The 19232-nt window shown below is 41.8% G+C and overlaps 1 protein-coding gene across 2 annotated transcripts in view; it reads right to left on the bottom strand.

Moving 5' to 3' along the window:
• Positions 1-19232, bottom strand: part of SYNE1 (spectrin repeat containing nuclear envelope protein 1) — a 476843-nt gene that overhangs the window by 442571 nt on the left and 15040 nt on the right. For both annotated transcript variants that reach the window (XM_072140948.1, XM_072140950.1), the window contains exon 2: positions 15558-15858. In XM_072140948.1, coding sequence (XP_071997049.1) covers positions 15558-15624 — 67 coding nt within the window. In that variant the 5' untranslated portion in view covers positions 15625-15858. The remainder of the gene's footprint in view (positions 1-15557; positions 15859-19232) is intronic.

The following is a 19232-nucleotide window of genomic DNA, read 5'->3' on the forward strand; positions in this document are numbered from 1 at the left end:
TGCTGATCTGACCTGATGACGTGGTCCCTGCTCTGCGCTAAGCCCGACACTTCTCTGAAAAGGATTCCCTCCCGATGTCTGTAGAAGCCATTCTGTACTGTGAGTTCAGACTTTCAAAGTATTTACTATGGGGACACAGCGGGACCTGGGGGGAGAATCCGTGACAATCTCATAGCTGCCCGTGACGCGGGGCAGAGGTACGAAAAACGGGAAAGTCCCGTCAAAATCGGGACGGTTGGGAGCTATGCAACTTGTGTGTAGCTCCTTATTGTAGGGTAGGAAAGCAGATCAGGACCTACTGTACATTATAAGTTTACACTCACTGGCCACTTTATTAGGTACACCATGCTAGTAACGGGTTGGACCCCCTTTTGCCTTCAGAACTGCCTCAATTCTTCGTGGCATAGATTCAACAAGGTGCTGGAAGCATACCTCAGAGATTTTGGTCCATATTGACATGATGGCCTCACACAGTTGCCGCAGATTTGTCGGCTGCACATCCATGATGAGAATCTCCCGTTCAACCACATCCCAAAGATGCTCTATTGGATTGAGATCTGGCGACTGTGGAGGCCATTTGAGTACAGTGAACTCATTGTCATGTTCAAGAAACCAGTCTGAGAGGATTCCAGCTTTATAACATGGCGCATTATCCTGCTGAAAGTAGCCATCAGATGTTGGGTACATTGTGGTCATAAATGGATGGACATGGTCAGCAACAATACTCAGGTAGGCTGTGGCGTTGCAACGATGCTCAATTGGTACCAAGGGGCCCAAAGAGTGCCAAGAAAATATTCCCCACACCATGACACCAGCACCACCAGCCTGAACCGGTGATACAAGGCAGGATGGATCCATGCTTTCATGTTGTTGACGCCAAATTCTGACCCTACCATCCGAATGTTGCAGCAGAAATCGAGACTCATCAGACCAGGCAACATTTTTCCAATCTTCTACTGTCCAATTTCGATGAGCTTGTGCAAATGGTAGCCTCAGTTTCCTGTTCTTAGCTGAAAGGAGTGGCACCCGGTGTGGTCTTCTGCTGCTGTAGCCCATCTGCCTCAAAGTTCGACGTACTGTGCGTTCAGAGATGCTCTTCTGCCTACCTTGATTGTAACGGGTGGCGATTTGAGTCACTGTTGCCTTTCTATCAGCTCGAACCAGTCTGCCCATTCTCCTCTGACCTCTGGCATCAACAAGGCATTTCCGCCCACAGAACTGCCGCTCACTGGATGTTTTTTCTTTTTCGGACAATTTTCTGTAAACCCTAGAGATGGTTTTGAGTGAAAATCCCAGTAGATCAGCAGTTTCTGAAATACTCAGACCAGCCCTTCTGGCACCAACAACCATGCCACGTTCAAAGGCACTCAAATCACCTTTCTTCCCCATACTGATGTTCGGTTTGAACTGCAGGAGATTGTCTTGACCATGTCTACATGCCTAAATGCACTGAGTTGCCGCCATTTGATTGGCTGATTAGAAATTAAGTGTTAGCGAGCAGTTGGACAGGTGTACCTAATAAAGTGGCCGGAGAGTGTACATGAGCAATACAATGTATGTAATGAGCAGCTATTTTATTCTTTGTATACACACATTGTACTACAGACAGGTGCATTACAACAGGGTTAGCAGCCATAGTAGCTGCTACAGGGCCTGACCACCCAAACCTGCCACATGAAAGAATAGAGGATGTGCACCATTATATACATATTGTGCTGCACTTTGTACAGCAGAATATGTATATAACAATGCACATCTTCCACAATGCACAGCTGAACCAGCAGCTCAGATGAGAAATGTCAGGGGAGGGGCAGGATACAGCATACTAGGGATCTCTCATCTTTACTGATTGTCTACTACCCCCATGTGGTCAGCAGCTTTTAGGCTGCAGGAAATCATATTTGTGACGTCTAACATCCCCCTGGGATAAAAAGACTGGCTAACAGGGAGTAAATCCCTGTGTATATGAGTGTATAAATGTGAGTGTATATGTGTTTATGGTATGTATGTGTGTATCTGCTCTACGTGTGTTTGTGTGTATGTATGTATATGCTCATGTATATGTGCTTTATGTACTGTATGTGTATATGATATATGTTGTATATATACTGCATGTCTAAGTATATGATGTATATATAGTCTAGTATAGTACAGAAGTCTACTATGGGTATCGTGGTTCACCTGTCGTCTTTGTACCTTGCCTTGGCTGCCACCGCGGACAAAGTCGCACCTGAGGATAGACCTGGTGGTACCACGTCACGGCAAGTCCAAACCGCTTTAAGGCGGGCTCTGGTGAAAACCAGGTACCACGTAGATTCCAGTCCCAGGTATCGGCTTACATCATGGTTCGCGGTGGTTGAGTGGGTCCACTACCCCTGGAGCCTGACAATAGGGTCCAGCCAGTCCTAGTAATGCCCCTAAATATTTATTTAGGGAAAAACTTGGTGAGAGGTTAGGTAAAGAGTTAGGTAACAGTTCTTTTCTACACCAGAGGACTTCATTATAATGTAAGGCTCTCTTCATGCTGGTATAGTATTTTTTTTTTATTTTACAGAATAAATGACAAAATTGATATTCTGTTGTGTTACCATCAGCCTGACATATCAGTCATGATCATTTAATTTACATTTTTAATTTCCAAAGCCAAATGCCACATAATCACCGCTGAAAATATGGCTGTTGTCAGACAATTATAGAAGGCATATTATCCTGATTTCACTGAGGCTTTATATATCTGCAAGGCTGCTGTACACTTTATTTTACCATAGCAACTGTTACTATGGATGAATTGGAGGTATGGTGTAATATCGGTCATTTTTCTTTACCCTCTGGTGCCATATAACTGATCTGATATCTAAAGTGCCAATGCAGAAATAAGTCTTGTGTAGCTAACAATATAGTTAGCTCATTGCTCTATGACTGTCACATTTTTAGCATTGCTTACAGTAATTCCCAAAGTACACAAGTACACAAATGTGGGGATAAATGTGTACATCACAGTGAGCAACCTATGCAGAGGAAGGCATGCTGCATCATGAGACAAGAATTGGCAGAGTACTAATGAGGGTGCAACACCCCTGCCAACGTATAGGCAAAGGAAGTGCTTGTGAATGAGGCCCTCTGTAGTATCTCTCTAGAGGAGTCTGATCAACTTTTAGGGTAATACAGTCCTTGTAAGGCAATTAGCAGTGGTAGATCCTGCCTGTACAGCAAGGGTTAACAGGGTATGTGTTTTGGTTTACTGTCATCCAATTGTATTCTAATCTGTAAACTGGAGTGTGATTGGAGAGTGAGCACCACCTCACCAGGGAATGACAAAACCCCTGGAAAGGGAGGGGCAAGGCCTCTATGTCCCTAGCTCCTGACTGAGGAGCACCTCTTGGAATCGAGAGAGACCTTAGAGCACATGCTCTGACCACAGGCCTCCACTCATCTTCCAGAACACACACTTAGTGACCAGAGACAGAGTGTCAGTGCACCACTAGCACAGACACACAGAACACCCAGGACAAAGCTGCAGCTTCCATATCTGGACACAGCTACCTCCCAGCTTGCATCTACTTCCCAGTTGGTCGAATAAAGAACCGTGAGTTACTTTTGCACAACGTTGCCTCCATCTGGTCCCTGAATATGGCTGTACTATCACGGGCTCCCCCATCCATTACTCAGGGACTCATACTACAGACAGTTAAATGGGTTGCCCCAGGGAGACCAAGTACATCAGCCTCTCCCTCTACAATTTCTTGCACACATCACCTGCTGGAGACCTGCCAGGCTGTAGGATAGCCCTCCGGTCCCCATACCAAGCACCGTGGCATCAGCATGCCTAGGCCGCAACCTCCAAACACTCCGGTATTCTGGGCCCCGGCTACCTCCAGCCCTGGTGGGGGATGTTGCAAGGGCATACCTCCAAAACGTCTCTGATCCAGCGAAACAGTCTAGGTATTTAGGTTCTGGCCCGCTGTCCCAGCTTGCAGGAGGTAATGTTTAAGGCCACAACACTATCTGTGTCAGAGAGGTAAAGACATGCCTCCCAATTTTGAGACAATCATAACCATGGCAGAGAGGCAAAACAAAAACTACTGCTGGGGGGGGGGGATGGGGTTGTATCTATTATTTTTAGGCCTTATACAGGGTGGGGGCATTTAACAGTGTGGGTGGGTCACAAGTAAGGGGACAATATACATGGCGGGGAGTAACAAGAAGGGGACAATAAGGGAGCCACTACATAGTGTGGGGACCATTAAGGTGAGCATTATACTGTGTGAGAGAGCTAAAGGGTGAAGTAAGGATAATGGCAAAAGAGCATGGCACAAGAAATGTCAGTGCCACACTGCATTTTGTGACACTCATTCTCCATCGCAAAAGTTGAAAGGTATGTTTAGGGGTTTCTGTGTTTGTGGTGCCCCACCAGGTCCACCTGGCCTGCACCCCAGCCATTGGTACCCAGGTCCTGTGGTAGAAAAGGTCCTGCTTATAGTAGTAACATGAAACACTACCGACGTCTCTAGATATACACACAGATCATTCAGCTCTGCTGAAAACTTTTCTCCTGGTGGTGCCATCTTCTGGACATAGTACATATCTCTCTTCCAAAAGAAAAGAGAAGAATTGTGGAAACTTTTAAAGGGTTCGATCACTAGATTAAATTATTAGGTAAACGGGTGAGATTTCACATGAAGGAGGTAATTCTAGGAAGGAAATTTTATACTCTACCTGAGGAATCTAAATCTCCTGCAAGAAAATCTCCTCTAAAGCCTAGGTACCTCTCTAGGCCAGAGGCAAGAGAGAGAGGGGCTTATTTATCAGGGTCTGTGCCACAACACTGGTAAAGCCGTCCTGAGATAATTGCAAATGCTAGCATTTGCGATTATTTTCCCTTTCCCACCAGCTCCACACCAGGGGCATGGAGGGAGCAATGCCGGCAGGGGAGTGGTCCGGGCTTGCTGCAACCAGGGACTTTTTGCACATGAAAAGTCGCTGGTTGCACCTATTTCCACAGCCACCCGCAGGATAAATCAAGTGGCCTAAACCTCTTGATGCAACCGGGTGCACTGGAGGGATGGCGGAGTTATCATGTGCCAGCGTATGATAAATAACCCCAGAGAGACCCTTCAGACATCCTTTATCTTGAGTTCCATAGCAGGTAGAAACATGGTTTTAGCTTCTAATTTGCATAAAATATCTAATACTCACCTAACTAATCCTCTAACTCTCCCATGCCAGAATTTAGGATCACTTGGGTATTGTATGGTGACATGTGCCAATCTGAGAGCATGGTGAAGCATTTCAAACTAAAAGCACAATATCTCCAGGAGAGCTGGTGGCCATTGTGGTTGAATGCAGAGGGGACTAGGAATCAGTGAATACATATCAGACACTCTAACTATAGACACGTATCAGGCACTGTAAATATAAACACATAAACAATAGATAATATGTGAGTGCAGTAATACGTTAGGCCTCATGCACACTCCTGTCGCTTGGGGCTCACCTGAAGTCCATAGACCATTTGAAGTGAACGTGCCGCAAAGATGGACAGAAATAGGACCTGCCCTATCTTTTGTGATGCAGGAAATCAGCACATTCCTGTAACCAACTTATCTTTTCAAATCCTGCAGCATTCAATCCTACAATAACCACTCCTCATCCTCCTTAGCCGGATTCACAACAAAAGTTTTGGTTTATGACAGTTCATATTAATATAGTTATGAAAGAAATTGTCTTGAAACTCCTATGCTACAATGGACAATGCATTCCTGCATTCCACTGCTATTGAGACATTGTTACATAAAACAGCTACAATATAAAGTAACTGTTAAAAAGAAACCATAAAGTAAAAAAGTGGGTGGAGAAATAACCAGCCGTAAACTTGACAAGCCATTATATTCGCTTCAACAGTATGAAGTATTACCCTCTGTTGTATTACCTACAGTTGTAGATTGGATATCCTTCATCCAGGACAGAGGTTAAAAGGGTACTCCCATTTTGGGCAGACATTTTGCCGCTGACCTTGCTTCGGGTGCTGTCACATGTAATGCTTTGACTTGTTTAGAAACGGGATCAAACTTCACTGGGATCAGTGTGCAACGGCCCAATCACATATGTGTATCTATCGGTAAACAGCACCTGGTGTCTTTCATTTTGACAATACAAGACACCGGGTGCTGGTTACCAATCACCTGTGTTTCCACGCCCTAGGCGCTTCGATTCCTGAACAGAGTCAAAGCACTACATGTCACAGCACCCTGATCCTGAGAACAGGTTATCCATATAAAAAACTACACCCCCATTGAAACAAATATACTGAATTTACAAAAACAAGCATGCCAGAAAAGGTGAAGTCTTGGTCAGTTTGGTAAAAGTAAATTCTGTTCTTTGTTTTTACAAAAGCGAAGATGTAAAAATAAAACTCTGCATCATTTGTTAGTTCAACAGTCTCCTACTTGAGATGTCTACAAATATTTCCGCAGATATTTTAGCAGCTTACCCGCATTAGTATATATTGACTATAGGTGTGAACACTGGTGGTGGCTTACAAATAGTCATTGGCAGCTTTGTATTTACTTAAGTAGCTTTCCTATAAGAATAATAATCAAAAGTGTACAGTAATTTACACTCTGTAAAGGCAAAGCGTGGCCAGTAAAATATGGATCTGTGAATCATTCACAGACTGCATGCAGTGAACACATCTATCTTTTCCTCTATTGTTACAAAGAAATTGTAATCATAGAAATGTTTTCACATATTACACTAGAAACCCACAATAATACCACATTAAGACACAAAAGGCACAATCAATGTACAGTGCCCAATAGAGGACGTTCTTCTGTGTTCTGAATCATAGTAGAAACCCGCCAAAAAACTTGCTGTCAGAAAAATACCACACAGAACAGCTCCATTTGGAGCTCCATAACAGACACGGGACAGATAACCTCATCATCAGATCTCAGCAGTCCAATTCCCAGCGATTCCTCAGGTGTCCCCTATTCTGGGAAGAAGTAATATGTTCTTATAGTGGGATAGCCCCTTTATAAAAAAAAACAAAAACAACACAATACAGGTTTTTTTGTTCTGTTGCAATCACAAAAAGTTGAATTGAACGCAATTTAAACTGCTGTAACATATATCTGGCTGTTGAGTCACAATAGTGCATGTATTATATAATCCTATTAACATGAAGAGCAAGCCTGGGAGCGTGTACAATGTTGTGTAAGCACTTTAAGAAGCAAGTAAGACACTATAATAAGATGACATTGATGTGCATTACACCATTCACTTGTTACCTGTCATGTCATTACTTATAATAAATCCTGTCAACAAGAGGTCAAATTACAGAACGCTTGGACATAATATGGGACCCATTCTTCACTCTGTATGTCTGCCCTAAAGAGCTTTTTCATGACCTATTTTTCCAATAGGAAGAAAATTGTTATATGGATGCAATGTAGCATGCCACAAAGGGACCAGGCACAAAGATCTACTAAAAGGAGCTGTTTTAGGTTCTAGGTCATACATGACCTAAACATATGACACTATAGGTGACATGCATTGCATCATAAGCATTTCTTTCATGAAAAAAATCCTATCACAGAAAAATCTCATTTTATCTATATGCAAATGATCATATTAAAAATCCAAGTGAATGGATTCAGTGCACCCTCTATTGCCCAATTTCACCATCATGCTCCTTCCTCTTGATCGACGGAGCCCTACTCACACAGTGAAACTGGGAAAGAGGGTACACTGGGCTTTATGGCCATGTCTATAGCACACCAAAATTTCATATGCATATAAATTAAGATTAAGTTGTGTCTGTACTGAAACCATGGGATTTCTACAGAAAAAGATATGCTTGCAATAACAGGGCACTTCACTTTCAAGGCTATGGGGGGTGCTGCTTGTGCATATGTTAGCCCGGCCACACATCCAGCACAGCCGCATAAATCGAGAGGCTGCGGCCTCAGCATCCATAGTACCGAGCAATGGGAACTGTGCATAAGCACCAGTCACAGGGTCCTGTCATATATGCATGAGTTCATAACATTAGCAGTAATAAATGCTGAGGGATTCTAACCATTAACCATTCATTTACCGGGCAGACCCCAACAGTATGAATACAGGCATATGTTTATAAGTTAAATAACTTCTAAAATGAACTTTTACCTTAACTTTTAACTAAAACATTTTAACTAAAACTTTGGGGGGCGGAAGCGTTACCAGAACACCTCCAGGGCTCATGCTCTCACACTCCCCTGAAGCACTTGTGACCACCTCCATCAACAGCCATGAGTATGAGCTCTGTTCTGCCGCTAGATCTCAACAGTCACCGGGAAAGTGAAAGCGTTGAGTGAGTAGGGGGTTAAAAGTGCTTTCTGATGCTTGTAAAAGTCAGGGTCCAGAGGGAAGCCACCTAGCAGCATGGATGGTTAATAAAGTTAGAATATTGAAGTAGATTTCTTTTAATAGAAAGCATTATCAAGCAGCATAATGTATGTGAAACATAATTGTTAGGGAGTAAACACTAAAATAAAAGTCGTGCTTGTTAAAGGCAATCTCTCATCTTAATTGCTGTTCTGTTACAACACATTTCTTTGGCAGAGATGGCTGGGGGGGCTGGGGGTACTCAGCTAAACACCCCAGGGCATGCATTTTGAAAGGGGCCAGGGGCCCCAAAATTCCTAATGGAAGATTTTTGTGGGACCCCCTCCCCACCAGCGTCCATTCCCACATTGATACATAAGATTATTCACAATTTTTTTGACCAAAACATTTTTTGAGCCATGACAAGCTAGACTCTGCACGTGCCCACTCAGTATATAGACAGCCCTTGCACGCTGGGCCGCCATCATGAGGGGTCTTGTGGCACTGTGTTCAAGGGCCCCTCCGTTTTCCTATCAAACGCTCACAGTACCCACTAAACCCCCCATTCCCGGGCCCTATATGAAAAAAAATATATATTTATATACTCACCCTACGACTTCTTCTGCCGAGCCCTGAGGCTCCGACTCCCGCTCATCCGGCTTGGGCGCATCACTATGATGCGGTGGTGTCGCAGCCACGTGACGTCATATTGTATGCACCGTGTGGGCCCTTACATTAAGAAGTCACGCAGCCGCGACACCGCCACTGATCAGTGTGGGTCTCAGTGGGGGTGCGGAGATCCCCTGCAGATTTTGAAATCGCGACCGACCCCTCTGCTGCTCCTAGGTCTCATGGAGCAGCCGCCGCGTATGACTGTTCTGCTCCATTAATCTCTAAGGAGCTGATGGAAATTGCAAAGCACCGCGCTTACCGATCTCTGTCAGCACCATAGAGATTAATGGAGCAGAATGGTCATGCTTGGCCGTCTGCTCCATTAGTCTCATGGAGCGACAAGGGGTCGTTCAGACCCATTGTTTTCGCGATCTGCAGGGGTCCCAGAACCGTGGATAGGGCCTAACTTGTCTTTGTGGAAAAACCCCTTTAAGAAAAACTACAGTAACCCATCTTGTATTCAGAGGCCGTGGAAAATCTATCTTATACACACAAACTAGGATTAAATTGAAGCCAGATGACTGATGGAAATAGGTTAGGGACCAATGTAGTCAAGCATAGAATATATCTATATTATAGACATGTTACCTACAATTCTGAGACCGAGTACTGTAAAGTACACATGCGAACCATTAGTACTCCAGATTTTATAACAGGGCTAACAGTTGTCACTTGTATGGTTTAGAAAGTATGTTCAACCCCCAGCCGGCTCCTAGAGAACAGCTTGTATACAATCCCATCAACAACTGAAAAGATATTGTGCCTCACATGGCACAGCCCCTCCCATGGCTTCCTTAGTTACACAAACAGAGAATAGCGTATGTACAGCCTCAGGAATGCACTGAAGGTTCTCGGAATTTACAACTCAATGTTTGCAGTCTACTATTCAATTGCAGTTTTCTGCTTTCATGTACAGTAGTACAACTCATTCCCCAGTGTCCAGGTCACCATGACGCCTCATTACTACAGCACTATTACTACTAGCACAGGACTACCACACAGCAGAGCGAGATAATAATGACTTTCAAACAAAACAAAAAAAGGATGTTCTCTAATGAGAAGATCAAATACCAAAAACACACATATTTTTTTACAAATGCGCACAATATTCAACAGGATTGTAAATTAGGTTGTTTGGTTGTCTTCCTAAAGATTCTAGAGCATGGGAATCGACGTTATATGCTTTACTATAACCTTGCAGTCATTTGCATTTGGCACATTACTCCTGTTTTCCCATGAGCATTAATGCCTTAGTAAACTCTCACTGATCGGATTTCTATCCGCTATCCTGTGTATAGGGAATAACTTGGCACAACCCCTTTAATAATAAACACAATAACAGTAATACAAAAACTTTGCAGCAAGTATTGTTCATAAGCATAACACAACATCTGCATTCACAGGAATGTGGCAACTTCCAAATGAAATGGGGATTACACAGGAGCAGAATATACGGTAATCTACATTGCAAACTCCTTTTATATGTTTCCATAAAAAGGAACCAAGGTGACAAATGTATAAGGGCGATGCCACACATCGCAATTTTGGTCCCTATTTAAAACGTTTTTCAACCATTTTTGACCGTTTTTCCCAATTATCTTAATAGATAAACATATTGTAAGCAGCCAACCGCATGGTAAACAGTCAAAAAACAGATGCATTTTAAAAACTAAGTCTTTATCCCCTTAACGACCTTTTTAGTTTTTTTTCACTTCCATTTTTCAATCACCACCTTCAAAAATCTAACTTTTTTATTTTTCCACATAAAGAGCTCTGTGATGGAATTAAATACCGTCACAATGAAGTACAATTTGTTACGCAAAACATTAGCCATGTTTTGTACTGGGAAGCGGCAAAAAATTCCAAATGCAGTGAAAATGGTGAAAAAACGCATTTGCTCCATTTTCTTGTGGGCTTGGATTTTACAGCTTTTACTATGCGCCACAAATTACATGTCTACTTTATTCTTTGGGTCAGTACAATCACGGGGATACCATATTTGTATAGGTTTTATAATGTTTTCATACATTTACAAAAATTAAAACCTCCTGTACAATTTTATTTTTTTTAATTTTGCCATATTCTGGCGCCAATAACGTACGGGGATGTGGGTGGTGTAATTTTTTCCGACTTTTGATGGAGTTTTCATTGCTATAATTTTGATCACTTTTTATAGATTTTTTTATATTTTTCAAAATGGCAAAAAAGTGCCATTTTTGACTTTGGGCGCTATTTTCCATTACGGGGTAGAACGCTGTTAAAAACTACAGTATGGCAGTATATGGGAATTTTCCTCCTTATTCATTACAATGTGCGGATAGCACATTGTAATGAATGGGTTAAAACGAGACAGCCTCGGGTCTTCGGAAGACCTGAGGCTGTCATGGCGACGGATCGCCGCTCCCCGATGACATCATAGGGAGCAATGATCCACGGCAAGATGGCGGCGCATTGCCGAAGCGAACGACGGTAAAACCATTTTCGTGTGTTACCGGTAAGCCTTTGCTGCAATATGCAGCAAAGACTTACCGGCCATGGAGAGGGCTCGGCCCGCACCTGCTCCATGCACCGGGACCCGGCTTGCACCGTACTAGTACGGCGCAAGTCGGGAAGGGGTTAAGCTCTTGTTAGCAGGGCCCTCACTCCTATTGTTCCATATGACTGTTTATTCTGTGTAATGTACCCTGTTTCCCCGAAAATAAGACAGTGTCTTATATTCATTTTTGCTCCTAAAGAGGCACTAGGTCTTATTTTCAGGGGATGTCTTATTTTTCCATGAACAAGAATTTACATTTATCGTTGAACAAAAAACAACTTCTCTAACTTCTTTATAACTCTCCAAACTCTGAATTTCCTGCTGTATTTCTTGTGATTCCATTTCTATTAGAATCATTGGCCCCAGTCTCTTATGTTTAGTAAAATCACTTTCCATCAATGACCCTTCCTATCCTGGTGGCTGCTGTTATCAAATTTGCAGCACAAGAGCTTGTGATTTAATTCCATGAATTCTTCCCCATGTCACAACCTTCTGCAGCATCTAAAAGATTTACTAATACTAATGTATGGTGTGGGGGGAGCAGCTGCAATGACTGCCGCTAGGTCTTATTTTCAGGGGAGGCCTTATATTTCTAATCCTAAACAAAATTGTACTAGGTCTTATTTTCGGGGGGATGTCTTATTTTAGGGGAAACAGGGTAATATTATATTTGTATATGTCCCCTATGATTTGTAAAGCGCTACAGAATTTGATGGAGCTATATAAATAAAGATTATTATTAAAAACGCATGCTTAAAAACAGACCGAAAACTCCATGTTTGGCATCACCCTCAACCCATTAACCCCTTTTTGTTTACTGATCCTAACAGTAGGTTTTTAATTAATGAAAAATTATGTACCGTATATACTCGAGTATAAGTCGACCCAAGTATAAGCCGAGGCCCCTAATTTTACCACAAAAACCCGGTAAAACCTATATTTTTTTTACACTCAAGTATAAGCCGAGTTTGGGGTTTCAGCACATTTTTTTGTGCTGAAAAACTAGGCTTATACTATATATGGCATTTCTGTGTTTTTATTTTTGAAGGCAAAATTTGCTACAGTTAGATATCAACTTTTTTGGTTGTGCTTTTTGTCCTGTATTGCCCAAAAAAGGCCATAACAGGAAGGATGCACTTGTCTTTTGCACATAAAAGCTGGTTGTGCTCAGGCACAACTTACTGTAGGCCAGAAATTGTAGTGTAATTTAATACATAGTCTTACAAAGCTAATATAATAGCATCATCATTTTCTAGCATAACAATGTATCTGCAATGCAGATTAATCATTTATTAATACATAACAGTTTCCATTTACTAAGTCATTTATGGAAATGAGTGCAGCAATAGCAACATATTGAGTTTATAGTGTCCAACAGCTGGCATAAACATTTAACTCAGAAAACAGATAAACACAGTCATAAGGAGCCTACAATCTGTTCATGATGCAAATGATGTTCATCCATTATGTCTGAACTCACAGCAAATAGAGGTTGATGCCATGTAGGCTCAACATCTATGTAAATATTTAGCTCTACATTAGTAACGGTCAGGTGAGAGTAATATAAAACATACCCACAACAGTTCACAATGTAGCATATACTATTGTACTGCGGGTAGCAGTAGATTTAAAGAGTTATTCTACGGGGTTTGTGGTATTTCACCGCACCAATATCCTTTAAAGGCTGATTCTGTGGATAGATAATAAAATCGCTCGAAAACCCATTTAAGGGGGTTGTCAGCATCTTTTACTCTAAAAATATGCCAACATCTATATGTAGGGTATAAAAAGATGCTTTTTAGTACTCCCTTTTTTCTCACCTGTTTTTACATATAAAAAAAATTATCACCTCCGAAGCCATAGGCTGGCAGCACACGTGGCGTTTTGAACCCGTTTTTGAGCCATTTTTAAGCAGTCCATTAGAAAACACATGCGTTTTTTGAAAACACCTCCGTTTTTGACCAGTTTTAATTAAAATAATTGGTAAAGCCTGTCAAAAACGGATGGGTTTTTTTAACGGACTGTTCAAATGGCACGTTTGCCGCCGGCCATAGGCAAAAGAGTAGAGATAGTCACTTTTTACCTGAGATGAGTCACTTTTAGAGACTGAAGAGGGAGCAACACTTCAGATGCCTCTATTTTGAACTATATCGGACCTAAAGTCACATAAGGATTATGGCTCTTTGTAAAAGATGAGATTCTTTTGATTAACCCTTGCCACTGATGCCCTTTTTTAATTTAGCAATTCAGTTTTTCGTTCACCTCATTCCAAAAGCCAAAACTTTTTAGATCTTCCATTTACAGACCTGTAAGGTTGCAGTCACATGTCACGTTTAACGCATGCGTTAACAACAGCTGAAGAGAGATTTGCCTAATTAAACAGCTGTTAACAATTGCATTTACATACCACATGTGTTAACACTGCGTTAACAAACACATGCATTTTGTAAACGCAAGTGTTAACAGCTGTTTAATTAGACAAATCTCTCTTCAGCTGTTGCAATGCATGCATTAAACGCGACGTGCACCCCAAGTCTGGTGCCACACGTAGCGCTTTGTCTGCGTTTGAAAACGCAAACAAAGCCAGCGCCCACCTTCTTTGGAAACGCCTGCGATCGGGAACGAGCCGCCGGTGTTTTGTGTTAAATTAACGCAAAACATCGGCAGCTCTTTCACGATCGCAGGCATTTTCATAGAAACGCCGATGTGATCGGGCCGCGGCCCGCCCCAGTAGGCGAGGCTTTGTCTGCGTTTGCGTTTTCAAACGTGCCGTCACACTTTGTGCCGTGCCGTTTTGAGCGCGTTTTTGGCCCGTTTTTAAGCAGTCCGTTAAAAAACACATGCGTTTTTGAAAAACGCTTCCGTTTTTGACAGGTTTGACCACTTAATTTAGTTTAAACTGGTCAAAAACACATGTGTTTTTTAACACATGCGGTTTTTGACGGACTGCTTAAAAAACTAGCCAAAAACGCGCTCAAAACGCCACTTGTGCTATCACCCTCAGAGAGCTTGCTTTCTGTGGAACAAATTGTACTTCCTATTGGCACCAATTAAAGAAATCAACCACATGCATGCAGTATGTGTGTGCTTCCCCTGAAACATGATCGTTCAAGTGGTGTAACTAGAGTCCTCTTGTCCCCAGGCCAATATTCCTAAAGGGCCCCCATCTCCCTAACCATGACCACTGTAACGTCATTGTGCTGCCGGTGCTTGGAGCACTTGCATAATGCATGGTGCTGTGCACAGTGGCTGCACATGGAGCCAGGGTTGTTTCTAGCTCATTAAGTCAACAGGGCAAACTACAAAACTTACACCCAACCCCTCCTTTCCCATCAAGTTATGTTGACAGATGCTACAGACCCTCATAACACACACATCTGCTGCTGCAGAACCTTGTAGTACAAACCTCTGCTGCTGCAGAACTTCACAATCCACGCCTCAAGTGCTGCTGAATATCATGATACAAACCAAATCTGCTGAACATCATAATATACACCTCAGCTGCTGAAGAACATCACAATACACACCTTAGCTGTTGCTGAGGCTCATAATACACAGCTGGGCTACATACACCCATAGGGGGAGATTTATCACTGCTTCTACATCAGTTTACATGGAGGCAAAGGGGTTACATTTGGAGCTCTGTTTCCTCTTATTGTGTTACTGTAAGCTCAATGACATTCCTGGTGGCAGGTTTGCTTTAAATTGAATCTTCAAATCTTTATTTATATAGCACCAACAAGTTCTTACACTATACAGACCACGGGGCATATAAGAATATGGGTTTTAATATGTGAAAACCATTAGGTTATATTATCTTTACTGATTTTCTGAAGTGTCTTGTGTCTTTCGTACATGTTCCATATTATTATAGCTTGTGCATTATTTTAGCAAGCTTTGATTTTAACATATGAAATTACGACAGAGCAAAGTTGTATTTAAAAAGTTAGAGTATTCTATGTCTGTTCATATGAAGCTCACTTACCTTGCAACCTTTGCATTACATTTGCTATGTCCCTGGTGTTTCTATTAACAAGCCTGGAGGTGGCCATGATGTCTCTTCAGGGTATCCGTAGCTGAAGGAACTCCAAATTTAGCTCTTAGAATGTTACCCAATATCTTGCCACGTTCTCCTGAAGCATCCTCTAGCTTCTACCTTCACTAGGCAGCTGATGCTCGAGTCACTGCTGTCTGGCACCCAAACAAAAGCAGACAAGTCACGACTGCAATTCCGCTTTTAATTTCTTCTTATGGATTCTGTCCTTCTCAATGAAAGCTTAAGCAGCCTAAAAATACAGAGAGGTGGGATTTAGAGACTTGCACACTTTCTTGCAATGCTAAAACCAGTAATCTCATTAGTAATTCTGACAAAGATTGGCATGGTAGAGCAGGATTATGATATATTATTTGTGCCAAGAAGACAATTACAGTTGATTACATTTACTGTACTTGAGTAGTGAAATATCAGCAAACAAATAAAGTCTACTGTGAGCTTAGCATCACTACTTTTTATATACAAGACATAACCACTATGAAGTCTTCTCAAAGATGCTTTTAATATAAAAACATGACCTGTATTAAAGCCAACAAACAACAAGGTTGAGATTAAATGGAGTCTGTCAGCACATTTTTACTCTATTAGGCTGCCAACACCACAATAAAGGTGACCTAAAGGCAACTTTAAACACAACTTGTGTCCCACAGCATAATGGAGAAAATGAAGCGACACTCATTTATGTGACTTACAGAGCACTAACACACAGAAGAGACCTGCCCCCTGCCAAACTTGTTAACCAGGGCTAGAACTTTATATTATTGCACATCTTATGTGTCCACTGGAAAAAACCCTCAATGTAAATGGTGATAATAATTTCAATCGCAGTGAAGAATATTCCAATTTCAGACATTGATAAATAGTACATGTTGCCAACTCTCTATTTACTTTATTCTGTTTTTTCTTACATTTTATTGAAATATGTTATTATTTTTATTTTTCCTTTATAAAAAAAACTAACATAATGGATAAAATAGAATACATGTGATTGCAATGAGGTCTTGCAGGACCATGGAAAAAGTAGGAAATTCGTTACATATCACAATTGGATGAGATCCACGATACGGCAAGCAAAAGTCATGACATTCAGCAAAAGTTAAAACCAATTATAGTAACACATCTCAGATTATAAAAATAGGGCTTGTTCATGAAGGTTAAAGGAAATCTACCACTAGCTGTGGGGATGAGATGCCCGATGCTCCAGACTGCTAATGTTGCACACCACCTAAGTGATGTCACCTCCCTCTGCATGGGAAAGGGAGGCATCTGTCATGCATAAGGCGCAAATTCACGGCTCTCGTGTGACCTTGGAGGTGCAAGAGGCGTGCATAATTAGCAGCCCGAAGCGACGGACATCTCGTCTCTGCGCTCAGGGCTGCTAAATCTAAGTTTCTTCTTTAGATGATCCCGGCGTGTCAAGCTTAGGGACACTGCCAGGATCAACATCCGGAGGAGCGTAGGTAAGTATTTGTATTTTAATATGTCTACCAGCTAGTGGTACCTTCGTGACCAAGCCCTATTTTTATAATCTGAGATGTGTCACTATAATTGTTTTAACTTTAGAAAGCTTTAACATACAGGGGCACATTTACTTACAAATTTGGACAGTTCACTAAATGTGCATTGTCTGTCTATAATGCTGTGTGCAGCGATTCACTAAGATTGTGCGTTAGAAATAATTAATCTGGTGCTTCCCTGCTATGGTCCATCAAAGTTCACAATCTTTTTTGTGGTGCACGTTTAACATAGGACATGGGACACAATTTGAAACAAACCCTCTGACGGCCTGCCCCCTAATTGCATGGAAGCTGTGCCAAAAAAGGGTCTCAGCACAGATACCTGCGCAAACTGTTTTAGCCATGAAGACCACGCACGGTCCAACAAAAGTGCAGCTCACGACCCTTACTAAATGTGCCACACAGTGTACAAGTAATTTTGAAAATGTTTTTTCATGACACATTGCACTTTGTGTTAATTGAAAGATTTGGATGCTTACTTATGAAAAATTGATTCTAAATTCTCTGCTTTCCAGGCAGATAGTTATACCACCTAAAGAACTTAATAAATAATATATGACAAATGTTGGAAGTTTTTTTGTGCATACTCTTTTTTTTCCTCTGATTTTCTGGGGTTTGAACTTTGGCAGCAATTTCTAAAATTGTCATGACATTTTTAGCAAGTGACTAAATACTAATAAGACCCCATAAATTACCCCATTTACCTATTTTTTGCCTATTAAAAAAAACTGCAAAAATGTGCCATTTCGCAGGAACAGTGTCGGGACCAGCAGGATCTGCTCATTTATCATTTTGATGATGGATTTTCGTTAATACATAATAAAATGACCAGCACCAACTGTGCTAAAAGGGAACACCTCCTGTTTTCACTGGTTACCAACAAATGATTTCTTCAAACAGTTCTATTAGCAATAAATATTTATCTAATGGACTGATCTAAATTTAAAACAGAAACAAGCATAAACTACGAATGTTAAAAAATAATAAATCAGTAAACAGGCAACATTAAGCCTCTTCCTTTCAGCAATAAGAGGATTTGTTCTAAAAGAAAAACATCATACTGTAAGTATAAGCTGAGGCCCCTAATTTTAACACAAAAAATAAGCAGAGTGGGGAATTTTCAGCACAAAAATTGTTCTGAAAAACAAGTATTTGAAAACGTCAAAAACACAATCCTAAGTGTTGTTTTGCCTCTTGATGTATCGGCATATGATAAATCTCCCCCAGTATGGTAAAAGCTAACTTTGGCACTTGAGGATATTACAATTTACACTCACCGGCCACTTTATTAGGTACACCTGTCCAACTGCTCGTTAACACTTAATTTCTAATCAGCCAATCACATGGCGGCAACTCATTTAGGCATGTAGACATGGTCAAGACAATTTCCTGCAGTTCAAACCGAGCATCAGTATGGGGAAGAAAGGTGTTTTGAGTGCCTTTAAACGTGGCATGGTTGTTGGTGCCAGAAGGGCTGGCCTGAGTATTTCAGAAACTGCTGATCTACTGGGATTTTCACGCACAACCATCTCTAGGGTTTACAGAGAATGGTCCGAAAAAGAAAAAACATCCAGTGAGCGGCAATTCTGTGGGCGGAAATGCCTTGTTGATGCCAGAGGTCAGAGGAGAATGGGCAGACTGGTTCGAGCTGATAGAAAGGCAACAGTGACTCAAATTGCCACCCGTTACAACCAAGGTAGGCAGAAGAGCATCTCTGAACGCACAGTACGTCGAACTTTGAGGCAGATGGGCTACAGCAGCAGAAGACCACACCAGGTGCCACTCCTTTCAGCTAAGAACAGGAAACTGAGGCTACCATTTGCACAAGCTCATCGAAATTGGACAGTAGAAGATTGGAAAAAACGTTGCCTGGTCTGATGAGTCTCGATTTCTGCTGCGACATTCGGATGGTAGGGTCAGAATTTGGCGTCAACAACATGAAAGCATGGATCCATCCTGCCTTGTATCAACGGTTCAGGCTGGTGGTGGTGGTGTCATGGTGTGGGGAATATTTTCTTGGCACTCTTTGGGCCCCTTGGTACCAATTGAGCATCGTTGCAACGCCACAGCCTACCTGAGTATTGTTGCT

This window comes from Engystomops pustulosus, chromosome 3 (assembly GCF_040894005.1).
Source record: "Engystomops pustulosus chromosome 3, aEngPut4.maternal, whole genome shotgun sequence".
NCBI classification, from domain to species: domain Eukaryota; kingdom Metazoa; phylum Chordata; class Amphibia; order Anura; family Leptodactylidae; genus Engystomops; species Engystomops pustulosus.